Source organism: Rutidosis leptorrhynchoides, chromosome 1 (genome assembly GCF_046630445.1).
Source record: "Rutidosis leptorrhynchoides isolate AG116_Rl617_1_P2 chromosome 1, CSIRO_AGI_Rlap_v1, whole genome shotgun sequence".
NCBI classification, from domain to species: Eukaryota; Viridiplantae; Streptophyta; class Magnoliopsida; order Asterales; family Asteraceae; genus Rutidosis; species Rutidosis leptorrhynchoides.
This window is the reverse complement of record NC_092333.1, coordinates 453,962,908-453,987,457: the sequence shown is the minus strand read 5'-3', so window position 1 is coordinate 453,987,457 and position 24,550 is coordinate 453,962,908. Positions and strand designations below refer to the sequence as shown.

Sequence of the window (24,550 nt, the reverse complement as noted above, 5' to 3'; positions counted from 1 at the left end):
TCGCCTACTTATCATTTATGTTATATTAAATTTATGTTTAATGTTTATATACTTATGAATATAAATTGAATCTAATTTATCTTGTTGTTTGTTTTAATTTTTGATAATAGAAAATGTCGAATCTGGAAAAGCTTAAATTTACTCCTTTAGAATCAACGGGAAATAACTACATGCCATGGGTTATAAAAGTAAAAATGCATCTTAAATCAATGGGCATTCTTGAAACCATAAATGAAAACAACACTTGTTCTGAAAAAGAACAAGCAACGGCATGTTGCTTTATTCATCAACATATTGATGAATGTTTACAAAATAATTATGTAACTGTAGAAGATCCCCATGTTTTATGGGAAGGTCTCAAAAGCAGATTCAATAATCAAAGAGAAATTTTACTTCCAGCTGCTATGGATCAATGGAGAACATTAAGGTTCCAAGACTTTAAGAAAGTAAATGAATACAGCTCAGCTCTGTATAATACAGTCTCACAACTTAAATTCTGTGAACATGAAATAAGTGATGCAGACATGTTGGAGAAAACTTTCTCCACAATGAATGCTGCCAACATCACGGTGCAAAGAAATTTGAGAATGCTAAAGTTCAACACATATCCTGAACTTAATTCATATCTCTTGGTTGCAGAGCAAAATGATGAGCTATTAATGAAAAATCAGCAATCCCGTCCTACTGGTACACTTGCAATCCCTGAAGCAAATACTGCAAATAATTATAAACAGGGACAAGGACGCGGGCAAGGTCGTGGTTATAATAACCATCGCCATCATCATGCCAAAAGCCATAACTATGGTAGAAACCATCCTTATGGTAATGGGAATGGGCGTGGCCGTGGTCGTGGCCGTGGTGGTCAAAGAAATAATAATTCACGAAAATATAAATATCAACCACAAAACAAGCCCACTAAACAAGATGTTGAAGAAAATTCTTCTAAAAATTCTGAAGAATCTTGTTACAGATGTGGTAGAATGGGCCACTGGGCTAATACTTGCCGAACATCTAAACATCTTGTTAAGATGTATCAGGATTCGCTGAAAGGTAAAGAAAAGGAAGTAAATTTTGTGGATAATATTGATCCAACAGTCACTGAGCAACCATCTGATTTATATGAAGATTTCTTGAATTAAATTAATATGTTTCTTTTATAAATAAAACGATTTAACCTTTGTCATCATGTTTTCTCAAATGTTTCAGTTCTATATGTTTTGTCAAATGTTCTAGTTCTATATTTGATGTTTCAATTCTATGTATGTCAAATGTTTCAGTTTTATCTATTTGTGTGTAATAAACATTTTGTGTAACATTTATATACTTACTGTTTGTTTCTTATATATGAAGTTTAATATGAATTCTGCTGGAACACAACATCAATCAAGTAGTGGAGATCTCTGTATAGCAGATAGTGGTACTACACACACTATACTTAAATCTGAAAAATATTTCATTGATTTGAAACCAACGGAAGGAACTATACATACAATATCAGGTGCTGCTAACTTGATAGAAGGGATAGGAAAGGCAAAATTCATATTACCAAACGGTACAACATTTTTAATTAATAATGCCTTATTCTCTCCTAAGTCAAGCAGAAATTTATTGAGTTTTTCTGACATATACCTTAATGGATATGATTATCACTCAGTAACGGCAGAAAATGAGAAATATTTAAGTATCACTAACAAGAATCACGTGATTGAAAAACTGTCAAGACTTAATTCTGGATTACATTATACACATATAAATGTACCAGAAGCACATATGGTGATTAAAGAAAAGTATATTGATCCTGGTGTATTTAATTTATGGCATAACAGATTGGGCCATCCAAGATCAACAATGATGAAAAGAATTATTGAATGTACACATGGACATCCACTGAAGGATAGAAAAATCCTTCATGATACAATGGTTCCATGTATATCTTGCTCTCTTGAAAAATTGATAACTAGACCCTCACCACTTAAGGTTAAGAAAGAATCACCAATGTTTCTTGAAAGAATTCAAGGTGATATTTGTGGACCAATTCATCCACCATGTGGACCATTTAGATATTTCATGGTCCTAATAGACGCATCTAGTAGATGGTCTCATGTTTGTCTGTTATCAAGCCGTAATGTGGCATTTGCAAAATTTCTTGCCGAAATTATTAAATTGAGAGCACATTTTCCTGATTACATCATTAAAAAGGTGAGACTTGATAATGCTGGTGAGTTTACATCTCAAGCATTTAATGACTATTGCATGTCTATAGGAATTGTTGTTGAACATTCTGTTGCTCATGTGCATACACAAAATGGTTTAGCAGAGTCACTGATTAAACGTTTACAGTTAATCGCTAGACCATTGATAATGAGAACAAAACTCCCTGTATCTATATGGGGTCATGCAATTTTACATGCTGCTGCATTGATTCGCATCAGACCAAGTGCAAGTCATAAATATTCCCCCCTACAACTTGCTTTTGGTCAAGAGCCAAATATTTCCCACCTTAGAACATTTGGATGTGCAGTATATGTTCCAATTACGCCACCACAACGTACAAAAATGGGTCCTCAAAGAAGGTTGGGAATATATGTTGGATATGAAACATCTTCAATCATAAGGTATATTGAACCTATGACAGGTGATGTTTTTACAGCACGTTTTGCTGATTGTCATTTTAATGAAACATTGTTTCCTAGATTAGGGGGAGAAATAAAAAATAAAGAAAATGATGTTTCATGGTGTGAACCTCAATTAAAGTATCTTGATCCTCGCACAAAAGAATGCGAGATAGAAGTTCAAAAGATAATGCATATATAAGAACTTGCAAATCAATTGCCTGATGCATTCACAGATACAAAAAGGGTGACTAAATCATATATACCAGCAGTTAATACTCCAGCTCGAGTTGAGATTCCAAATCGAAAAACTGATAATGTAGTCACTCAAGAATCTATGCCACGTCTGAAACGTGGGAGACCAGTTGGTTTCAAAGATAAAAATCCTCGAAAAAGAAAATCAGCTGATAATAAGGTAAAAGAAAGTGTTCAAGAAGAACCACAAATCAGTACTCCTACTGCAGAGGAGATTGATGATGTCAATACAGAAATTGCAATCAATTATGCACATTCAAAAATATTATGGAACCGAAATGAAATGAAAAATCTTGATGAGAAATTTTCATTTAATGTTGCATATGACATCATGAATAATGATGATGATCCAGAACCAACATCTATGGTTGAATGTCAAAATAGACATGATTGGGCTCAATGGAAAGAAGCAATACGAGCTGAATTAGAATCACTCAATAAAAGAAAAGTTTTCGGATCCATCATTCTCACTCCTAAAGATGTGAAACCTGTAGGATACAGATGGATTTTTGTCCGAAAAAGAAATGAGAAAAATGAAGTTACAAGGTATAAAGCTAGACTTGTAGCTCAAGGTTTTTCTCAAAGACCGGGAATTGATTATGAAGAAACTTATTCCCCTGTTATGGATGCAATTACTTTTAGATACTTAATCAGCCTGGCAGTTTCTAAAAATTTAGAAATGCATCTCATGGATGTTGTGACTGCTTATCTATATGGATCACTTGATAGTGATATATATATGAAGATACCTGAAGGATTTAAGGTACCAGAAGCATCAAATGCAAAACCCAAAGAAATGTATTCGATTAAATTACAAAGATCTTTATATGGGTTAAAACAATCGGGACGTATGTGGTATAACCGATTAAGTGATTACTTGATAAGCAAAGGGTATACAAATAACCTTACTTGTCCTTGTGTTTTCATTAAGAAAACAACATCCGGATATGTGATCATAGCTGTTTATGTTGATGATCTTAACATCATAGGTACAAATAAAGAGATCCATGAAGCCATTCAACTTCTAAAGAAAGAATTTGAAATGAAAGATCTCGGAAAAACCAAGTATTGCCTTGGTTTACAAATTGAGCATATGCCTAATGGTTTACTTGTACATCAAACAACATATACTGAAAAGATTCTGAAACGTTTCAATATGTCCAAGGCAAAACCATTAAGTACTTCTATGGTTGTTAGATCACTCAATGTTGAAACTGATCCATTTCGTCCATGTGAAGATCATGAAGATATTCTTGGACCAGAAGTACCATATCTTAGTGCAATTGGAGCTCTTATGTATCTTACAAATTGTACAAGACCTGACATTTCTTTTGCAGTTAATTTGTTGGCAAGGTTCAGCTCTGCTCCTACCAAAATACACTGGAATGGGATCAAACACATATTTCGATACCTTCGAGGAACTACTGATTTAGGATTATTTTATTCTAACGAATAAAAACAAGATTTGGTTGGTTATGCTGATGCAGGTTATTTATCTGATCCACATAAAGCTAAATCTCAAACTGGATATGTATTCCTAAATGGAGGTACTGCAATATCATGGCGTTCTCAAAAACAAACACGTGTTGCTACATCATCAAATCATGCCGAAGTGATTGCATTACATGAAGCTACTCGGGAATGTTTTTGGTTGAGATCAATGACACAAATCATTACTGATTCTTGTGGACTAGAACGCGATAAAAGTCCAACAATTATCTATGAAGATAATGCAGCTTGCATAGCACAGATGAAAGAAGGGTATATCAAAAGTGACCGAACCAAACACATACCTCCTAGATTCTTCTCATACACTCAAAATCTCATTAAGGACAACGAGATTGAAATGAGACATGTTCAATCCAGCAAAAACTCTGCTGATCTTTTCACGAAAGCACTTCCAACTGCTATTTTCAGAACACACGTTCATAACATTGGTATGAGACATGTTCAAAAGATGTAACAACTGAAGCGATGTCTACTTGAGGGGGAGTCAACTCCATGCTGCACTCTTTTTCCCTTAGCTAAAGTTTTTTTCCCACTGGGTTTTCTTTAGCAAGGTTTTTAACGAGGCAGTAACTTACAGTTGATCTTCAACAAACAAAATTGATATCCAAGGGGGAGTGTTATAATATATAAATATATATATAAATGGATAGTCAATTATTGATACACAAAAGTAATATTATTGTATTACCTAAACTTGTGATATTTTTACTATAAATAGCCATGAATGCAAGCATTAAACTTGCACCATTTTCTCACACTTACAAAGTGTTTCTTTCTTTCTCTCCATTATCATCTTTGTTCTTACACTTCATTATTAGCATTCTTAATCAAGAATCAAACTACTAAAGGTAGTTATAAGCCTACTGAATTATAACATCAAGAATCAAACCACTAAAGGTAGTTATAAGCCTACTGAATTATAACAACAAATATGATCATTACATAATGTCAATTGTGAAGCTAAATTATTGTCAGTTTTACAACACAAAATATTAGAGACTTTCACAAACGTTTCCATTGCGTTGCGCCGACATAAGAGTTGCTACAATTATAATCAATATGAAATATACGGGTAACGATATCGGGCCTGTCAGCGGATGTCAAGAAAAGATACTGCTGAAAAATATCTTAAAGATTGAATTTGACCGCAACCGTCCTAAATCTTGTTAAAACGATGAAAGATCTGTTAAACGAACATTTAAAATGCGAAAAATATTAAAATAGAGACCAATTGATGATGATGATGATGATGATGATCATCATCATCATCATCATCATCATCATCATCATCATAATAATAATAATAATAATAATAATAATAATAATAATAATATAATAATAATAATAATAATAATAATAATAATAATAATAATAATAATAATAATAATATTGTTTGTTCTCTAAGGGGTTTCGAACGGTTAAGTCTATTCCTCCCAAGTGTCGTTTGGGGTTTTCTCAGGTTTTGAAAGGTGCTCTTGATAAGGTGATCTCTAAGCCTAATGACATTTCTAGTTGGGTCTCTTTGTTGGTGTTACCCCTTTGTACCCTTAAAACCTTTCGGCCACGGAGTAGTCGTGAGTCTAGGTCTTCGATAAAGCGTCGGCATCAGGAACATGATATTTCCCGTGCTATTTGCTCTTGGGGGACAGCGGGTGGAAGTTTACAACTTGTGAGGGAGTATTTGGCAGAGGATTCTCCTATGTTGTCAGTGGTTGATGATGAGGTCCTTGATTTGGAAGTGCGTAATATTAAGCAGTGTCGTAGGAAGATTTGTGATGGCCATTACACCGCTGCAGTTCGTGTTCTTTCTTCATCAGGCGTTGCTCCTTATAATGACGCCACATTGGCGGACTTGCTGTCTAAGCACCCTTCTTCTATAGCTCCATCCTTGCCTAATATGCCGGTTGATCACCCTCACCTCGTTACGACTTCTGCTGTTGTTTTGGGCCAGATTAAAAGTTTTCCTCGGGGCACATCATGTGGTAGGGATGGTTTACGTGCACAACACCTTATGGATTGCTTGAGTGGTGCTGCTGTGGCAGTCTCGGATGAGTTGGTTGGCTCTATTACCGGGGTCGTTAATCTCTTTCTAGCTGGAAGGTGCCCTATGGAATTAGGAGAGTATATAGCTAGTGCTCCCCTCACACCGCTTGTCAAGCCCGGCGGGGGTCTTCGTCCTATAGCTGTGGGTACTGTTTGGCGACGTCTTGTTTCGAAGGTTGGCGCTGCTATGGTTGGCCAGTCTTTGGGAAGTTACTTCGATGGTCTTCAATTTGGTGTTGGGGTTTCGTCAGGTGGCGAGGCTATTCTTCATACTGTGAATCGGTTGATTGAGGATCGTGGCTCTGATGTTGGCCTCTCTATGTTATTAGTTGATTTTCAAAATGCATTCAATCTAGTTGATCGTACGGTCATGTTACGTGAAGTTCGCCGCCTTTGTCCGAGCATTTCTCGGTGGGTTGAATTTTGCTACTCTAATCCAGCCAGATTGTATTATGGGAACCACACTTTATGGTCTTCTCAGGGGGTGCAACAGGGTGATCCCCTTGGTCCGCTGCTTTTTGCTTTGGTCTTACAACCCTTGGTTTCTAAAATCAGAGATAATTTTGAGGTTTGTCTTCAGGCGTGGTATTTGGATGATGGCACTATTATTGGGGACACTTTGGTGGTGGGGAAGGTTTTGCATTTGATTATGGAGGATGGGCCTCGTTTTGGGCTACATCTCAACGTTGAAAAAACTGAAATTTTCTGGCCTACAGAGGACCCTCGCAGCAGGCAAGTAGGTGTCTTTCCTCCTAATATTGCTCGACCTTTAAATGGTGTTAAGTTGCTTGGGGCCCCCGCAAGTTCCGATCCTGGTTTTTGTAGTGAACTGGTGATGCAAAGGGTGACCAAGTCCATTGCGCTTATGGATAAGGTTGCTAAGCTTGATGATCCTCAGTGTGAGTTGTTGTTGCTTAGGGCATGTACGAGAGTTTCTAAACTCTACTTTACCTTGCGTACTTGTCCTCCTAGTATATTTGAGGCGGCTCAACGAGCTTTCGATGGAGCCCTTCGATCTTCCTTGGAGCGTATTTTTCGCTAGCTTTCCAAGGACATGCATATCATATAACTTATCTTAATAGCATATGTATTTAATTCAAGATTCGACATAACCTATCTAACGACAATAACGAACGTATAAGTATGCATAATCTTATATACTCGAGCATTAGTCAGGGATACACTAATAATATATAAAAGTTAAGTTATGAGGGCTCACGTATCAATATTGAGATTCAATATTGCAGGAAAAGTACGTAGACGCAACGGGGATGATAAACACTAGTTTGACTCACGAGCAATACTCCCGAACCATACCCATAACCTCCATAGCTATAACCCATAATTTTCTTAGCTCTAACCCGCTCGAAAAACAATTTCGAAATCACTCGGACAGCACTCCGTCGTAATATTTTATGTATACTAATAATATCTTGAAATAATACGGAGTAAATATATATATGTAAATCGATTGAGAGAGTTTAGAGAAAAAATATTTTCAAGTGTCTATGAAATAATGAAACCTATTGAATTCTATTTATAATAAATTTTTGAATTATTAAAGTGAATTATTAAAGTATGAATTATTAAAGTAAATTATTAAAGTATGAATTATTAAAGTGAATTATTAAAGTATGAATTATTAAAGTGAATTATTAAAGTATGAATTATTAAAGTGAATTATTAAAGTATGAATTATTAAAGTGAATTATTAAAGTATGAATTATTAAAGTGAATTATTAAAGTTAAAGTAAAGTAAAAATAAAGTAAAGGTAAAGTTTAAGTATAGTAAAAGTATAAAACTATGTACGTATAATACGCGTATAAATATATATAATATTAATTTAAATCGTTATATATATTTAATAAAATAAAATATAAATATCGTTATCTTTATCATACTGGTTAAGTAATGAGTTGTCAAAAGTGGTTCTAGATATTTATAAAAATTATATACGTTTTAATAATAAAGTTCTTTTTAAACTGAAAACGTTTTTGTACGTTTGAAACTAAATCAAATAAATATGATAATTTTGTTTTCCAAAACTAAATATATTTAAGAATCATTTTGTTTAAAGGTTAAAATAAAGGAAATCGTTATATCATAAAACGTTTTAGAAAAGTAGAATCATATATATTCATAATAGGTTTCAAGTTTTTAAATTACAGTCTGTTAGTGAAGCATGGGATAAAGTCCAAAGGTTAAATAAACGTATGAAATCATCTTAATGAAAAATGTCGAGTTACTTAACTTGTTGTAAGTTATTTACACTTCACGTTCTTACTTATAAATCACTTTACCATTTTTCGAATGTTGTCAAAAAGAATAGATTTCTTAAATCACAATGGACCCGTAATCATATCACAATGTATCAGATAAATCAATCATTTGATATTATCTTCTAATTCCATTGATAAACATATTGAAACAAATACGTTCGTGTAAAGTATTATACGTTTAATACTTTATTAATATTCTCAAGTTATAATATATATATATATATATATATATATATATATATATATATATATATATATATATATATATATATATATATATATATATATATATATATACATACATATATATACATATCTATTTATATATAACGGTTCGTGAATCGTCGGAATTTGGTCGAGGTTATAATGAATGTATGAACACAGTTTAAAATTCTTGAGATTTAACTTAACAAACTTCTTTGCTTATCGTGTCGGAATAATATAAAGATAAAGTTTAAATTTGGTTGGAAATTTCCGAGTTGTCACATATGCGCGCCGCGCAAATGGCCAGGATCATGTACCTGGTGCCAGTCTCAAGTTCTGGAATGATTTTGCGCGTTAGCGCGCGCCGCGCATATTGTCAGGCAAGAAACTATTGTTGTTTTTTAAAAAAAAAAAACGTGTTTCTCGTGTTGCGTTTTGGGGTCGTTACATGTTGACTATGTGAGGTCATAACAAAATTTAGCCGATCACTTGATCAAAGGATTAGCAAGGGACTTAGAGCATAAGTGTGCTAGTGGTGTGGGATTGAAGTCCATCTAGCTCTTCCATAGTGAGATACCCAATTCTCTTCTAGTACAACGCTAGAAGCTTGAATTCAATATGGAAAGCCTACTATTTGAATATTGGAACACATGTAAATATGACCCCAAGGTATGTGTTCGGACCTACAAGATAAAGTGAGGTTAAACTATAACACTTCTTAATAGTTTTCTTGATAAATTTTATTCTGGAAGCAAGATTGAAGAAAACTACCTATGTGGACATGAAGTTTTGCAGCTTCAAGAAAGCGTGGACTTGGCTTTTGATATGTTCATGGGAGGATTGAGACACATGGCTTGTAAAGAATCGGGTCTAATTGTAGAAAGTACGAAATTGATGTGTATATTATCTTCCAGTTTTCAAATGATTTGATGGGTTCACACGTTACGGGCATCCTGATTTTCAAATACTTGATATGTGTAATATACTAGCTGGTAATTCAATTCATAGAACATTTCCATTGAAGCATTGGTTTGACTGTTTGTTTACATTTTATTAAATCAAGGATAACACTAATATGGGGGGATTTATCGGTGATTTTAGTATGATCCAATGAATCATTTTAGTGTATTAGATTTACTAGGTTGAAAGTGAAGCAGTCTCTAATACTCTAGAACGAATTTGGAGAGTGTAGGGTACACGTCTGTCAAAGAGTTAAAGAGCTAGCTTGAATTGGGTTGAAGTTTGTTGAAGAAACTAACTTAAATGGTTGTCCAGGTTTAAGGAGCGCTGCACCAGGATTTCTGGTGCGCCGCACCTAGTGATATGGTGTGTCGCTCTTGATATTTGAAAAGCGTCGCTCCTCATAATTAAAATGGGTCCATATATATCACGAAGCAAAAGGTGATTTTGGTAGTTCTAAGGAGCGCTGCTCCTGTGTGCTCGTACTGCAGAAAAGTGGCAACTTTTGCCCAAACGTTTTGCAACGTTTCACAAAGATTAGTTATTAATTCTGGACGTTTTGGGACTTGTTTAAAGGCTTTATTAGGGTCTTAATACACCCTTTAAAACAAGTGCATTGCCTAGAGTTGTGATTCTTGATCATAACTAATTTTGAAAGATTGCAACATTTCATTGCACCTTTTGACCAAATGCAAATACAAGGCCTCTTTCACTAAGGAAAGGTTCCAGAAATTTGACATTTCTAATATACTTTTAATCTTCCAGATTAGACTTTCATCAATTGCAAGGAACGATTTTTTTTTGGTCAAAAAAATTGTTCATACTAGTTATATTATAATAGTGATTTTGTGTAACCCGTTACCAAGTAGGTCAAAATACTTTATTAAAAAAGTGTTCACACGATTCTAGTATCAATTCGGTTCCAGATTCTCAACCCACTAATCCACCTTTCTAATAGAATCTATGGAAGATTTGCAGATGGTAAACAAATAATATTAATTGCAAACTCAACAAACAAAAGTTGTGTAACCGTTGACTTACAAGGTTGTGGTACAAGAAGAGATAAATAAGTCTTGCTGTAACATAAGAAAAAAATGGACTCTATATAAACAAAAACACAGCACAAGCGCTGTGAAGCCAAATGCACCTTCACATCAAGCCATGATCTCTTGAAAGGGCCACTTGATGCAGGTTACAAGCCCCAATTCTCACAGTACAAGTAATAATTGTAACGCGTCAAGCCAGAAAATAAAGCGAGTCAGCCCATGTTCTCCATGAAGGTTTCAGTTAAGGTGTTACCATTGATGATCTTTGTTGTCCCTATGATAATGTCATATGCCATTCCTTCCTACACGTAACAAGATAAACCCAGATTCAATATATATACTAATATAAATGTATATATATTATATAAAAATACATCGGCACAATAATCCAACTCATGAAGAATACCTGAGAGCTGAGAAAGCGGAGTGCAGAAATTTCGGCAAAAGTTACCCCTCCAACAAAGACGACTAGAACAAGAGAACGCCTCCCATCTTGAGGTCTGATTAACATTCAACGGTAGCTAAATACATGCTCAAATATTCTTATGTAATACAATTACTTGGTGTGAGTTATTTAATAAACAAGGATTAGGTGTTACAGAAAACATACTTGTCCATGCGTAAACCCCCTGGCAATATATCAAATGATGGACTGTTTGCAAACGCACTCTGAAGCATGGAGTAAATTTAGTCACATGGTTATTATAATGTCGTAAACAGGAGATGATGGAAAACAAAATAAGGGAACATACATATTCAAAGAGTTTCAACAACATAGAAAAGACAGACATGTTAAACTAGTACTAACCCTCTTCGACTCTGTATGTGTGCCAGGTAACAGCTTCAGTATTTCTTCAAGGGGACGCCTGATTAACCAAATAACAATGCATAGAGAGATAATTATTTTAAAAAAATAAATAAATAAAAGGAAAAAAAAAAATGAAATGGGAGGTTAGACTGAAGTAAAGTTGTGCTACATTATCTGATGATTAGAAATCTGCCAATCAGATTTGCTACCACTTATAGTATCAGGTGGAAACTCCGATACATTTACTTATGCACGGGTCAATTTGGCCCGTGTTTAATTTCAGACATGTCAAATAAGGTGCCAAATCAAAGTCTTTGTTGACAGCATAAAATTTCATAGATCAATTTTATTTGAGGATATGTTATTAGAGATTTGTTCATAAATTCCAAAATTTTAAACTACGTATTTGAAGGGCAACCTACAACCTGGCCTAGTTCAATTCAGCACGTACTAAAAATCACATGCTTCAAACTGGACCCGTTTGACCTGTTACCAACCCGCCAGACATGATCAGAGCTAGGAAATTCAACTAGATGGGGCATAATTTTTGAAACTACATTGATCCCCTTAACATTTCCTTGAGGGGGCAGCTACCCCCCTCTACCTCCCTTGTAGATCCGCCTCGCCTGCTGATCTTACCACCTTTATCTTTAAATAAGAAATAAGAGGCAGATATTAAATTAAGCTCACCATCCAGATCGAATAGCATGTTGAATCAGGCGAATACTCAGAGGAGCATATCCAGAGAAAACATACGAAATATCTTTAGGACTGCCACAAAATAATATAGAAATAATAAAAATAAGCCAACAAATATCAACCGTAAAAAAACTAGAACACGAAGAACAAAATCATCAAAAAATATATCATCCTCACAAATATAACACTGTTTCTAGACATGATGACTTATAAAAGTGAGTAGTAATTAAAATTTGGTGGTGGTTGTATGAATACATTACTTGGTTGTGTCGGTATCCTCAACCACGAGTTGAAGAGCACGTTTGATCGTCAACCAGTTGTTTTTTCCCTCCTGAAAACAAAAACGGAACCGAACTCATTTTTTCTATTTATATTTGAAAAATAAAAAAACAATTAGAATAGGCTAACAGAAAGTGCAATATTAGGAACCTGCTTCCTGAACAACCCAGCTTTTTCCAAATTGTTAAGGGTAGCTATGTGCTCAAATCCATAACTGTGAAGAATCTCTCTCCTAAATCAGGATAGCAACAACCATAAAATAAGTTCATTGTTTCTTTACATATAAATAGTAACCGATAATAAAAATAATATAATATATTATCCTTACCTAAGATAGTCAAAGTTCCTTTTTGGTAACCCAGCATTGGTAACTGAAAGTAAGATAAGAAGACGGAGGACGCTAACGAGAGGCTCCTGTTTATGAATCATCTCTTCAATGTACTCAAAGCAACTGTAAACAAAAATCGATAAAAGCTCAGTAATTAAATTTTTCTACATCTGACAAAAGAAGTTATTCGAGCTTACATATCATAGCTTTCAGCCTCGATGATGGTGTGTTCCATGTCAAGTTTCCCAAGAAACGAAGGTTTTGAAGTGAGCGTAGATAAATGCTGAGCGAGATTTATGTGTCTCTAAATAACAACAAACGGCATTTCAAATTTAGAATATTTCTTATGAAGTGAAATGAGACGGAATACGTTGGAAAAGGCACATACAGTCATTTCTGGCAATGAGTTGAGCTTTTTGACAAAGTCCTTTAATTCAGAGACTGTTTGATTCTGTAATCAAACAGAAATTAATTTAATTGTCAAAATAAATGAATAATAATGACACCTATTAAATTACATTAAAACATTATCGAAACTTACAGTAGTTGTCATATCTGTGTAGTCCTGCTTCATGGATGTTGCTTTTTGACGTAGAACCTGCAATCATACTGTGTATGGCAACTAAGGGTGTGTTTGGTTGGGGTTTTAAAGGGTGGTGCATATATTACTAGAGTGGAGAAGAACGTGTTATCTAAATAATAAACGTGCACATACATGCATACACAAATACTTTTTTTTTTTTTTAATGAATGACATTAGTAAAGTAGTTATAATAGTTGAACCTGGACAACAACTTCAAAGTTAAGATCTCGGGTCTCCCTGAATAACTTGTCACTAGAAAAAAATATCAAAGTATCAAGAAAACATAATCACAATTGAACACATACATACAAAGTGATTCGTAAACACAAGATTTGAGTGCATACGTTGAATTAAGAGGAACCTTTGTTTTTTTCCCATCTTGTTGGTTTGCACCCATGATTGATGCATCTATCTCCACAGCACCATTATTGATGTGTAAAAACTGCAAAAAATTAGATATGATTTATATAGAACAGCAAGAAGATGCACCTTTCAATTGCACTTCTGAATGGGATGTACATGGTGCTTTATAATCAATTCAAAATGAGCCGAAAAACCATACTCAAATCATCAATTGTAACAGGGTTACAACAATTTAAAATAGACAGACATAAAACAGTTTGGGATTGATACATTATCACACTGGAAAACAATGTGAAGCCCCGATTTGTGAAAGGTCAAGTTTGGTGTAAGATATATTTTTATCATGGTACTTCAACAAGGACAATATATTATTGTCTTTACCTCGTCCATAAGCCCTTCATATGTCAATTGAGAACACATTGGAGTAACCATATCCAACTGCAATGAAACAACAATAATGCAGGTTTAATCACAAAGCTATAAAGAGTATTAATCAACACTACTAGATGACGTACCTCTCTGTCCAGAATAATAAGGGTATTTATCTCAGGTGCGCCCGTCTACAGTTTCAGGAAGAAGAGTAAGAGTGGTTTCTATTTACATATATTAGACAGCATATAATTATAATTATAATAATTATTATTAATATATTACTAGTTATTAATACTAGAAAGAGTGAGTCACCATTTAAATGTATCACTTGTATAAAACGGACTTACATCAGTTGAGTTGACAGGCTCTTCAGCTTGCATACGGTTAAGCATGTCAGCAACACGTACAGATGATTTCCCTTTTGCCCTAACATTAGGTATCAGACCATAAGAGAACTGCAGAATAAATCAAACTAAATTAATCTATATCTATAGCATCAATAAAAAGAGATGTTTATTGTATAAATAAGTAAACTAAACCTCAAGTTTGTGTATGGCTTTGGCAATATGCCAAAGAGAGGTTGAGTCACCATCAGTAAGACATTCCTGTTAAGAGAAAAACGAGGCACAGGGATTTAATAGAAACAGAGACAACACAGCTAAATATTCTAGATTTGTGGAATTTTAGTCTTAACATCTTGATAATGTAACGATACATACTTTAAAAGATAAGTCGAGTTCAAATGATATTATATCCTCATCCAGTGGAACAGCATATAACGGGAACTCCCCAATAGTTATTAAATTATGAACTTTTTCATCCTCGAGAATCTGCAAATCAAATATTGTTTGTGAATATCGAGTAATATCGTCATCCAATCATTTGCTAGAGTAGACAAACTTTGTATAATGTGTAAAGGTACAACTGTACAGGATAACTTACTTTCTCACATGCAACAGCCCGGCGGGGGACAAAATAGAGAAAATATTCTCTCTGAAGCCCTTTAGAGTTGTCGTTGTGAATATGTGAAGAAATATATTTCATCAAATCAAGCTGGGTTTGTACAAGGTACACCACTTTTGTACAGGTACTCTCGATTGGATCTGCATTAAGATGATGCAGTTCAGCCCCATGTTCCTGTTTGTGCATTTTAATTTGCATTGTCAGTCAGAGAACCCAATATATGGCACCGCATAGAAGTTCTAATATTGGGATTTATTGGGTAATTGGGAATTTTGTTATCATTATTGGTAACATGCAACGAAAATTACTTTTCTCCTATTGCTTTAGCAGAAGTTGTCAAATAGGTGCCTAGTATGTTTAAATTTGAACCCTATGAAACTGCTTAGCCGTGATCAGACCCTCAGGGTTCTATAACGGTGATTTACTTTCTTTATTCTGTTACAAGTTTGTTATTTTGTTGATCGGTGTCTCATAAAATATCCATATCCATGTAATTAAATTATGGTTCTTCATAGTTACTGTAAGATGCAAACACAGATGTGTTATGATATAATGTTGTACATTACACCTCTAATGATCTTGCTTCAGTGGTAAGTGCAAGTTCAAATTCTTGATCTATCTAGGGCAACTAACAAGCATAATCTAGTTCTAAATGAGATTGTGATAGGCAAACAGATATTTAACTTTGGCATTTTAGTCACACTAAACCTAAACTCGTACCAAACTACAATTGCAGCCCCAACTTTTATACATATTTACAGAGTCATGTTCTATATAGTTATTACAGAATTTATCAGCTGTTACAGAACTTCATATCTCATATTAATTCAAAAACCTAATGTGTCTAATTCTAATTACTCCTAACAAATATGAGATAATTAAAAGTTGCATACAATAAAGAAAAGTTACAGACTGACCTTAAGAACTGAAGTCTGAACAATTAACGACAGCGTACCGCCCAGCTTCGGATCGATTACCAGACATTTTTTCCCTCGAATCTATATATTAAAATAATCATATCAGTTACTCTGTACTTATTCAATTTAATTTTAATACTAGGAGCAATAAACAGTACCTAATACATGAAAATCACACAGTTATAATCAGGAAATCGAGCTTACATTTTTCAGAATTGTTATGAGCTCTTTCTGAGACTGATCTCTGTAAATCAAATCAAAAGTCATAATTTAAAAATAAAGATAACCTAAAATTAAAGCAGATGAACTGATACGTATTATAGGTATGTAGATGAACTGAAACTAATTAACTAACTAACCTTACAGGAGCGAAATTGATAGGTCCGTTTTGTAAATTGGGAATTTGAGCCATTAATTGTTGATCCTTTTACCTACGATCGTTTTTTTTTTTTTTTTTTTTTGTCTGTGTAATGACACTCGGATGGAATGGAATTACAAACGAAAATACGGATTTAGGGTTTTAAAGAAAATAGAAAATTTGGATATGAAAAGCATCGGATGAGTTAGATCTCGAACATTATACGCGTGATTTTGAGTTCTGGAATGTCTAAATTTTGTGTTAGCTTTATACGTGAGCTTATTTTCGGTTTCAACGAGGAAGGTTATGGTACTAGACATATTTTCTTTTCTTCCCAAAAAATCAGAAATTCAATTAATTAATTAAATTATATAAGTATGTAGATAAAAGCAACTGAAACTAACTAACTAACTAACTAACCTTATAGGAGCGAAATTGATAGGTCCGTTTTGTAAATTGGGAATTTGAGCCATTAATTATTGATCCTTTTACCTACGATCGTTTTTAATTTTTTTCTGTGTAATGACACTCGGATGGAATGGAATTACAAACGAAAATACGGATTTAGGGCTATTAAACTTATCTCAAAAATTTGGATATGAAAAGCATCGGATGAGTTAGATCTCGAACATTATACGCGTGATTTTGAGTTCTGGAATGTCTAAATTTTGTGTTAGCTTTATACGTGAGCTTATTTTCGGTTTCAACGAGGAAGGTTATGGTACTAGACATATTTTCTTTTCTTCCCAAAAAATCAGAAATTCAATTAATTAATTAAATTATATAAGTATGTAGATAAAAGCAACTGAAACTAACTAACTAACTAACTAACCTTATAGGAGCGAAATTGATAGGTCCGTTTTGTAAATTGGGAATTTGAGCCATTAATTATTGATCCTTTTACCTACGATCGTTTTTAATTTTTTTCTGTGTAATGACACTCGGATGGAATGGAATTACAAACGAAAATACGGATTTAGGGCTATTAAACTTATCTCAAAAATTTGGATATGAAAAGCATCGGATGAGTTAGATCTCGAACATTATACGCGTGATTTTGAGTTCTGGAATGTCTAAATTTTGTGTTAGCTTTATACGTGAGCTTATTTTCGGTTTCAACGAGGAAGGTTATGGTACTAGACATATTTTCTTTTCTTCCCAAAAAAAAAAAAAAAACCGAAATTTAATTAATTAATTAAACATATTATTGTATATTACTCCTCCATATTAATTAATAATAATGTGTTAAGCCGGATTTGTGGCTGACTAGTGATGTACTTTAGATACTTTTCGATTGTAGCAAACATTACATTACATATCTCTTTTATCTATAATAAGAAAAAAATTATGATGTTATTTTTTATTAAAAAACCTACGTGTCTAAATTCTAGCCTTTAGATGAAATCTTAACTTTCAATCCTAGCCATTTAAATGCATAAATAAAGACATCATTTAAGATTCTAATGACCTTAATTTGAATTGAATAATTACGTAGTTTTCATATAAATAAATTGATAAATTGACTTGGACTTCTTATAGGCAGTTACCAGTACAGTTTTCATATAATGAACGTACCTTCACATTTCTTCTTCACACATACAGTTTTCTCACACACACATGTTCATTATTTCGCACTTCAACAATTGTTCAACATCGATCGATTAATTCAATCGGGAAACAATAATTAGGGTTCGTCGATTCGTCAGGGTTTGCACTTGAACAATCGTGGCTTCCAAATCAGGAATCATAGATTCACTCTCACTGTAAGTACCTATTTCCCCTTTTGGAGATTTTAGACCCATATACTTTGATATTTGATTAATTCTTCTTGACTATTTTAAGGAAAATCTTAATACTTTTGTGTCTAGATATAGTCAACTAGAAAAAGTAATGAATTGAATTTTTTATATGTGACAATCTTGATGGCAATTTGGCCACATGTATAAATTTTAAGTTGTTTTAAAGTTTGTGGCTGTTGATGTGTCTTGACTGGAAATTGGTGCTATTTGGTGAGAATTTTGGTGTTGGTGGCATGACAAGTTTTTTTTAGGAGTTTAGGTCAGACAGTAGGCTGTTGTTAATGCCATGGGCTAATGGGTCGTTTGCAATTCCATTTATATGTATGCTTTTGTTTCTTGCACTTGCTTCATATGAATAAGAGAACTTTTTGGCTTGAATTGTTTTTTTTTTAGTTGTGTAGTTGATCGAAAGCAGGGGTTAAATTACTCTATGCTTTAGTTTGGTATTAAAAATGTGCTTCTTACTTCCGAGAAGAATACAGTGTTATAATTTTATGATTGATAATTGCATGACAAATGTTCAGAAACTTGCTATGCAACTTACTTATGTATAGACATTCTTTTGGGTGCTGCAGAATGCCAGAATGGACCAACAAACAAAAGTGTCACCAATCTCGACTCTGCAACCAGGAGACTGGCTCAAAACAATCGAAGCAGTGGTATATAGGCGTTGGATAGCCAAAAGACCAAATACTCAAAATCCAAATGGATACAGCTGCATTCTCCTCGACACATATGTAAGTAAAATTACATATGAAAATACTCAGGTTACCAAAATACAGTAAATATTAACTATGGCGTATTTGTACAACTTCGGTTAATAGGTTTAATGTTTTGTTAACAAGTCTAGAAATAAAATTGGTTTTTGTATGTTGTTTTATGATGCTTGTATATGCCAGGGAAATAATTTGAAAATTTGATCTAAGTTTATGTTAGATAAATCATCATTGTTTTATTTTACTTATACTTTATTAACATGCTGATATTCTCTTATAAGTTTATAACTGATTGTTTTTTAACGCTATTATATATGGCTAACATATACCATAAAAAAAGAGCTGTTATAAACAAACATGAAAATGAGTAGTATGGTTTTTTAATAAATTCGTCAACAAATTACAGGGAAACGCTATCCAAGACAACACCAACTACAAGGACAAAGACCATTTTGAAAGAATGTTGCAGCCAAGCATACAGAATTTCAAACTTCATATGCAAACCCGCAAAAAAATGGGACGAAACTATCTCAACTCAACGTCTCTGATATTCGAGTTGCAAACAGAATTCGAAAGCATACCAGCAAAAGGATACCTACAACACTACTTCGAATTCGAATCCTTCAACCAAGTGAAAGCCTACTCAATAACAGGTAACGCTATAACTATCTAGATACTGCACATCTCAGTAAAATAATTAGACAATATGACTTTTTGCGATCTTCCAAAAAATCCACAGTTGACTACCTTTTACATGCCTCCATATATGTTTAGCAGATATTACAAAAACATATTTCCCATTTGCAGTGTCTTTATTACCATAATGATAAATTATATAGCTACTTGCTCTTTTCCATTTGTTGCGGGACTTGATTAGCTTTGTTATGTCAGATAAGCAAAGAGGCATGTATTTCGAATCAATTTCCATTCTTAAAGATTAATGAGTTGTTATGTATGTTAATGTATTATTATGATTTTGATGAAACATGTTTTGATTAGTTCAAGCTCTGATTTTGCAAGAAGTTTTGTTAAGATCTTATTCCCTCATAATTCATTTCTTAAGCCTCATATTTAAATAAACATTATTTATGTATGTTTTCTGATGTTGCTTTTCTACATATGTTTCAGATACTTGATAATCCTAGATTGAAGATGGAGGTCAGTGCATTTTATTAAAATATTCTTTCTACCTCATAATTTTCATATGTTTTAGAAAAGAAATAAAATAACAAATTATTTTTTCTGATTCATTGTTTACACTGGAAGTAGAAAGAGCAATTTTATAGAACATATAATGACGTACTGCTCCTGGAAAATCAGTTCAGATCATGGGGGATGTTATTTCAACCTAAGGTACATAGCTCAAGCTGCTACATAAAATTTAATGCTTTTATATATTTGACAATAAAACTTAAATAGTTATCCAATTTTCAAATGTTGGTCGTTTTGGTGTCAAATTGGGTAATGGTTGGTTTATACATGCTTATTATGTTGTACTAAGTGTGTTGGCAAATTCTGGTGTCTTAAAAAGGATTTTTAGATGTATTTTCGTTAAGGATTGATTTTGACGCGTTTGTGTAATTTTGAGAATTTGACGTTACCATCACATTTAGAATCTGATTTCGGAACTGTGGGATGATGTTCGGTCACTCGGGTCTGCTGATGATCTGGTTCCAATTTATGCTCCATCTATGGATTTGTTTTCCGTTCTCTAGCAGTACTGGTAGCTTATTTTGTTTGTTTCCGTTCCCATCAGTATTTATGTGATTGTTGATCCGCGATTTAGTTTAATGTAATGAAGTGTTTTTTTGCTTAGAAAAATGACTTTTCCATATTGCTCTTTATTTTTCAATATTGCACATATGTCGACTCAAACAGGTTAGTGAAATGCGTTAGACCAATAGAGGTGCAAATTTGGTTAGCAAAACTATTTTTGATGTGGTGAGAATGAGGTTGTGTCAATTAAAAATCAATATAACAGTGCAGCCACAGTCATCAGCTTGTATATGGCAATTTGGGATGCTAAAGGTCAGCCCTAATCCTTCATTATCCCTTGCTCATTTGATTATTTACATTATAATATAACCTGCTATCTATGTATCAATAGTAGGTTAAAATATTATTAAGTATCTATGTATAAGTTGATTATGTTTAAAGTCATTTTGAGAGAAGACTCTTTTCATCCAGTCATAATTTTGACTTTTTATGGTCAAAATGCATTTTTTGGGCAGTGTTTGACTTTTGGGTTTTGGTACACTTTTACGCTACTTCAGGGTCTGTTTAATGTCATGCAAAATACCTCATTAGTTGATTTAAGTATTATGGGTCAAAGTTAATATTTTGACATTTATAATTTTAGTGATAATGTATCACTTATAGTAGCTTGGTGTCCTTAATTGCCCAAGTGCATTATGGTTGAAAGGTCACTCAAGGGTTAAAGAACATGATATGATTTTGTGCATGGGATGTACAGTACAATTTCATCTTTCTGATTGATTTAAGTTTTTTGAGTTGATCGAATGCTTACAATTAATGCTTCAAGATGAATTCTAGAGATGATGATCAGGATTTGGCTAAATATTCCCAGTAGGTTGCTTCATTTGTAAATTACTGTTTCTTTCTGGTGAATCATCTATTTCTTATTTGATGTTTTTTAGTGGTCAATGCAGGAACCAAACTCTGGAACTGAAAGTTCATCTTCTATACTAACATCAAGGCCTAAAGCAATGTGTGTGTCCCCAAGATAAGATAGATCCAGATGAAATCGGATACCGAGGTAAACAAGTTGTTCACTATCATCTCGGCTTAAGGTCCGCACCCTTTACTTTCTATACAAGTTGTCGTTTATGGTGTTATTAGTTGTACTTGACCATTTTTTCATATAATGGCAGATGAATAAGAGGTCTCAACAGTTAAAGCATCTTAAAAGAATCAGCATCAAACGAGTAAGCTTAGGCTGTGTTTCTAAGTTATTAATTGAAAGGAAGTGAAATGAAGGGGAAGGAAAATAAGAAGAAATGGTGTTCCCAAGTTTGTTAATTGAAAGGAAGTGAAATGGAGGGGAAGTGAAATGTAGTGCAATTTTCCTTTGATTGATTCCTTCCAAATTGAAAGGATTCTTCATCCCTCGCTTTCATTTCATTTTATTTCATTTACTTTCCTGTAAATTGAAACTTGGGAACACACCCTTAGTGTTGAGGGTCGAGGTATGGTCAAGTACTTATAGATCAAAGTTGAGGAGGCTTAGTTTTAAAGATGAGTGTATTTATAACTCCTACACTTGGCTCACCTATACATGTAAATTTAACATTTCATGTTGCATTTGAGGTCCTAACAGAGTGTAAGTTGTTTGCATGATTTTTCGCTAATTATATATATTTGACAGGGTGCTGTATAATTATAGATGGTTGGTTTATCTTGTGGATTAGCTTTATGATGATGTGATTCATATCAACTTCTATAGTGAGCATGCTGAAATCTGTGTAAGTAACATTTGACATTTGATATTGCATTCGAGTTCTGAACAGATTGTAAGTTGTTTACATTTGTCAAGTATCATACTCATTTACTTAGTGTGTATAATGTATCTGTTTTTTATATTTGTTGATTTATTATTCACATATATTTCACTGCTCCTCCCTCCGTCTCATATTAATAGTCTCGTTTTAACTATAGAAGTCCTTTTGTTTTTTAACTTTGACTTTAAATTATTATGTGTTATATAATACTTGATGAACGTTATACCACTTAAAATATATTCAAAAGTCAATCTATTGATATAAGTTTTATCAAATAATATTTAATACAAAAAATAATATTTAAAGTCAAAGTTAAAAAGAAAATACTTTAAAAATCAAAACATGACTATTAATATAGTACAGAGGAGTATTACTTATATCATTAGCATAAATAAGTTATTTAGAATATATTTTTAACATCTTGTATGATTAAATACCCGCGAATGCGCGGGCTATAAACTAGTATTATTATATATACTAATTAAGTTACAAATGTTATAATATATAAATATATATATAAATGGATAGTCAATTATTGATACACAAAAGTAATATTATTGTATTACTTAAACTTGTGATATTTTTGCTATAAATAGCCATGAATGCAAGCATTAAACTTGCACCATTTTCTCACACTTACAAAGTGTTTCTTTCTTTCTCTCCATTATCATCTTTGTTCTTACACTTCATTATTAGCATTCTTAATCAAGAATCAAACCACTAAAGGTAGTTATAAGCCTACTGAATTATAACATCAAGAATCAAACCACTAAAGGTAGTTATAAGCCTACTGAATTATAACACGTTATCAGCACGATAATCTTAATACTAATTATGGTTGGCTCTGCCACCTAAATGATATATGGTCGGTTATACCACCTGAATAATATATGGTCGACACTGTCGCCTAATTATCATTTATGTTACTAACATTTATATTTCTATTATCTAACATTTATATGGTCGACACTGTCACCTAATTATCATTTATGTTATATAACATTTATTTATGATTGCTTACATATGGTCGACACTGTCGCCTACTTATCATTTATGTTATATTAAATTTATGTTTAATGTTTATATACTTATGAATATAAATTGAATCTAATTTATCTTGTTGTTTGTTTTAATTTTTGATAATAGAAAATGTCGAATCTGGAAAAGCTTAAATTTACTCCTTTAGAATCAACGGGAAATAACTACATGCCATGGGTTATAAAAGTAAAAATGCATCTTAAATCAATGGGCATTCTTGAAACCATAAATGAAAACAACACTTGTTCTGAAAAAGAACAAGCAACGGCATGTTGCTTTATTCATCAACATATTGATGAATGTTTACAAAATAATTATGTAACTGTAGAAGATCCCCATATTTTATGGGAAGGTCTCAAAAGCAGATTCAATAATCAAAGAGAAATTTTACTTCCAGCTGCTATGGATCAATGGAGAACATTAAGGTTCCAAGACTTTAAGAAAGTAAATGAATACAGCTCAGCTCTGTATAATACAGTCTCACAACTTAAATTCTGTGAACATGAAATAAGTGATGCAGACATGTTGGAGAAAACTTTCTCCACAATGAATGCTGCCAACATCACGGTGCAAAGAAATTTGAGAATGCTAAAGTTCAACACATATCCTGAACTTAATTCATATCTCTTGGTTGCAGAGCAAAATGATGAGCTATTAATGAAAAATCAGCAATCCCGTCCTACTGGTACACTTGCAATCCCTGAAGCAAATACTGCAAATAATTATAAACAGGGACAAGGACGCGGGCAAGGTCGTGGTTATAATAACCATCGCCATCATCATGCCAAAAGCCATAACTATGGTAGAAACCATCCTTATGGTAATGGGAATGGGCGTGGCCGTGGTCGTGGCCGTGGTGGTCAAAGAAATAATAATCCACGAAAATATAAATATCAACCA

General features: G+C 33.3%; 2 protein-coding genes across 15 annotated transcripts; one reads left to right on the top strand and one right to left on the bottom strand.

The window, feature by feature from the left end:
- Positions 1-10,842: 10,842 nt before the first annotated feature.
- On the bottom strand, positions 10,843-16,555 carry LOC139873570 (vacuolar protein-sorting-associated protein 33 homolog). Its single transcript, XM_071861510.1, has 21 exons — positions 16,426-16,555; positions 16,222-16,302; positions 15,284-15,478; positions 15,061-15,171; positions 14,881-14,946; positions 14,689-14,796; positions 14,485-14,529; positions 14,351-14,407; positions 13,951-14,048; positions 13,807-13,858; positions 13,565-13,621; positions 13,412-13,474; positions 13,221-13,327; positions 13,024-13,146; positions 12,846-12,927; positions 12,677-12,747; positions 12,408-12,488; positions 11,718-11,775; positions 11,520-11,578; positions 11,316-11,409; positions 10,843-11,211 (listed from the first exon to the last, which is right to left on the bottom strand). Exons 1-21 carry the CDS (start codon positions 16,486-16,488, stop codon positions 11,122-11,124), a joined length of 1,761 nt encoding a protein of 586 aa, XP_071717611.1. The 5' UTR covers positions 16,489-16,555; the 3' UTR covers positions 10,843-11,121.
- A 1,579-nt stretch (positions 16,556-18,134) lies between these two features.
- On the top strand, positions 18,135-22,491 carry LOC139886610 (uncharacterized). 14 transcript variants are annotated; one of them, XM_071870512.1, is made up of 7 exons: positions 18,135-18,342; positions 18,954-19,115; positions 19,501-19,747; positions 20,223-20,252; positions 20,364-20,447; positions 21,764-21,904; positions 21,986-22,491. In XM_071870512.1, exons 2-4 carry the CDS (start codon positions 18,963-18,965, stop codon positions 20,228-20,230), a joined length of 408 nt encoding a protein of 135 aa, XP_071726613.1. In that variant the 5' UTR covers positions 18,135-18,342; positions 18,954-18,962; the 3' UTR covers positions 20,231-20,252; positions 20,364-20,447; positions 21,764-21,904; positions 21,986-22,491. The 14 variants fall into 14 exon arrangements, with proteins under 14 accessions (XP_071726613.1, XP_071726603.1, XP_071726611.1 ...); XM_071870502.1 differs by having other exon boundaries at positions 20,973-21,904; XM_071870510.1 differs by having other exon boundaries at positions 20,364-21,122; positions 21,764-21,870.
- The last annotated feature ends 2,059 nt before the right edge of the window (positions 22,492-24,550 follow it).

What these genes read in the sequence shown, in the direction of transcription:
- LOC139873570 (XM_071861510.1), bottom strand. Translation starts at nt 16,488, where the DNA reads ATGACTTTTGATTTGATTTACAGAGATCAGTCTCAGAAAGAGCTCATA. An exon ending in GGGCTGTTGCATGTGAGAAA is followed by an intron (nt 15,172 to 15,283) that starts GTAAGTTATCCT and finishes TTTGATTTGCAG; the next exon opens with ATTCTCGAGGATGAAAAAGT. An exon ending in CACATACAGAGTCGAAGAGG is followed by an intron (nt 11,579 to 11,717) that starts GTTAGTACTAGT and finishes TCCATGCTTCAG; the next exon opens with AGTGCGTTTGCAAACAGTCC.
- LOC139886610 (XM_071870512.1), top strand. Translation starts at nt 18,963, where the DNA reads ATGGACCAACAAACAAAAGTGTCACCAATCTCGACTCTGCAACCAGGA. An exon ending in GCATTCTCCTCGACACATAT is followed by an intron (nt 19,116 to 19,500) that starts GTAAGTAAAATT and finishes AACAAATTACAG; the next exon opens with GGAAACGCTATCCAAGACAA.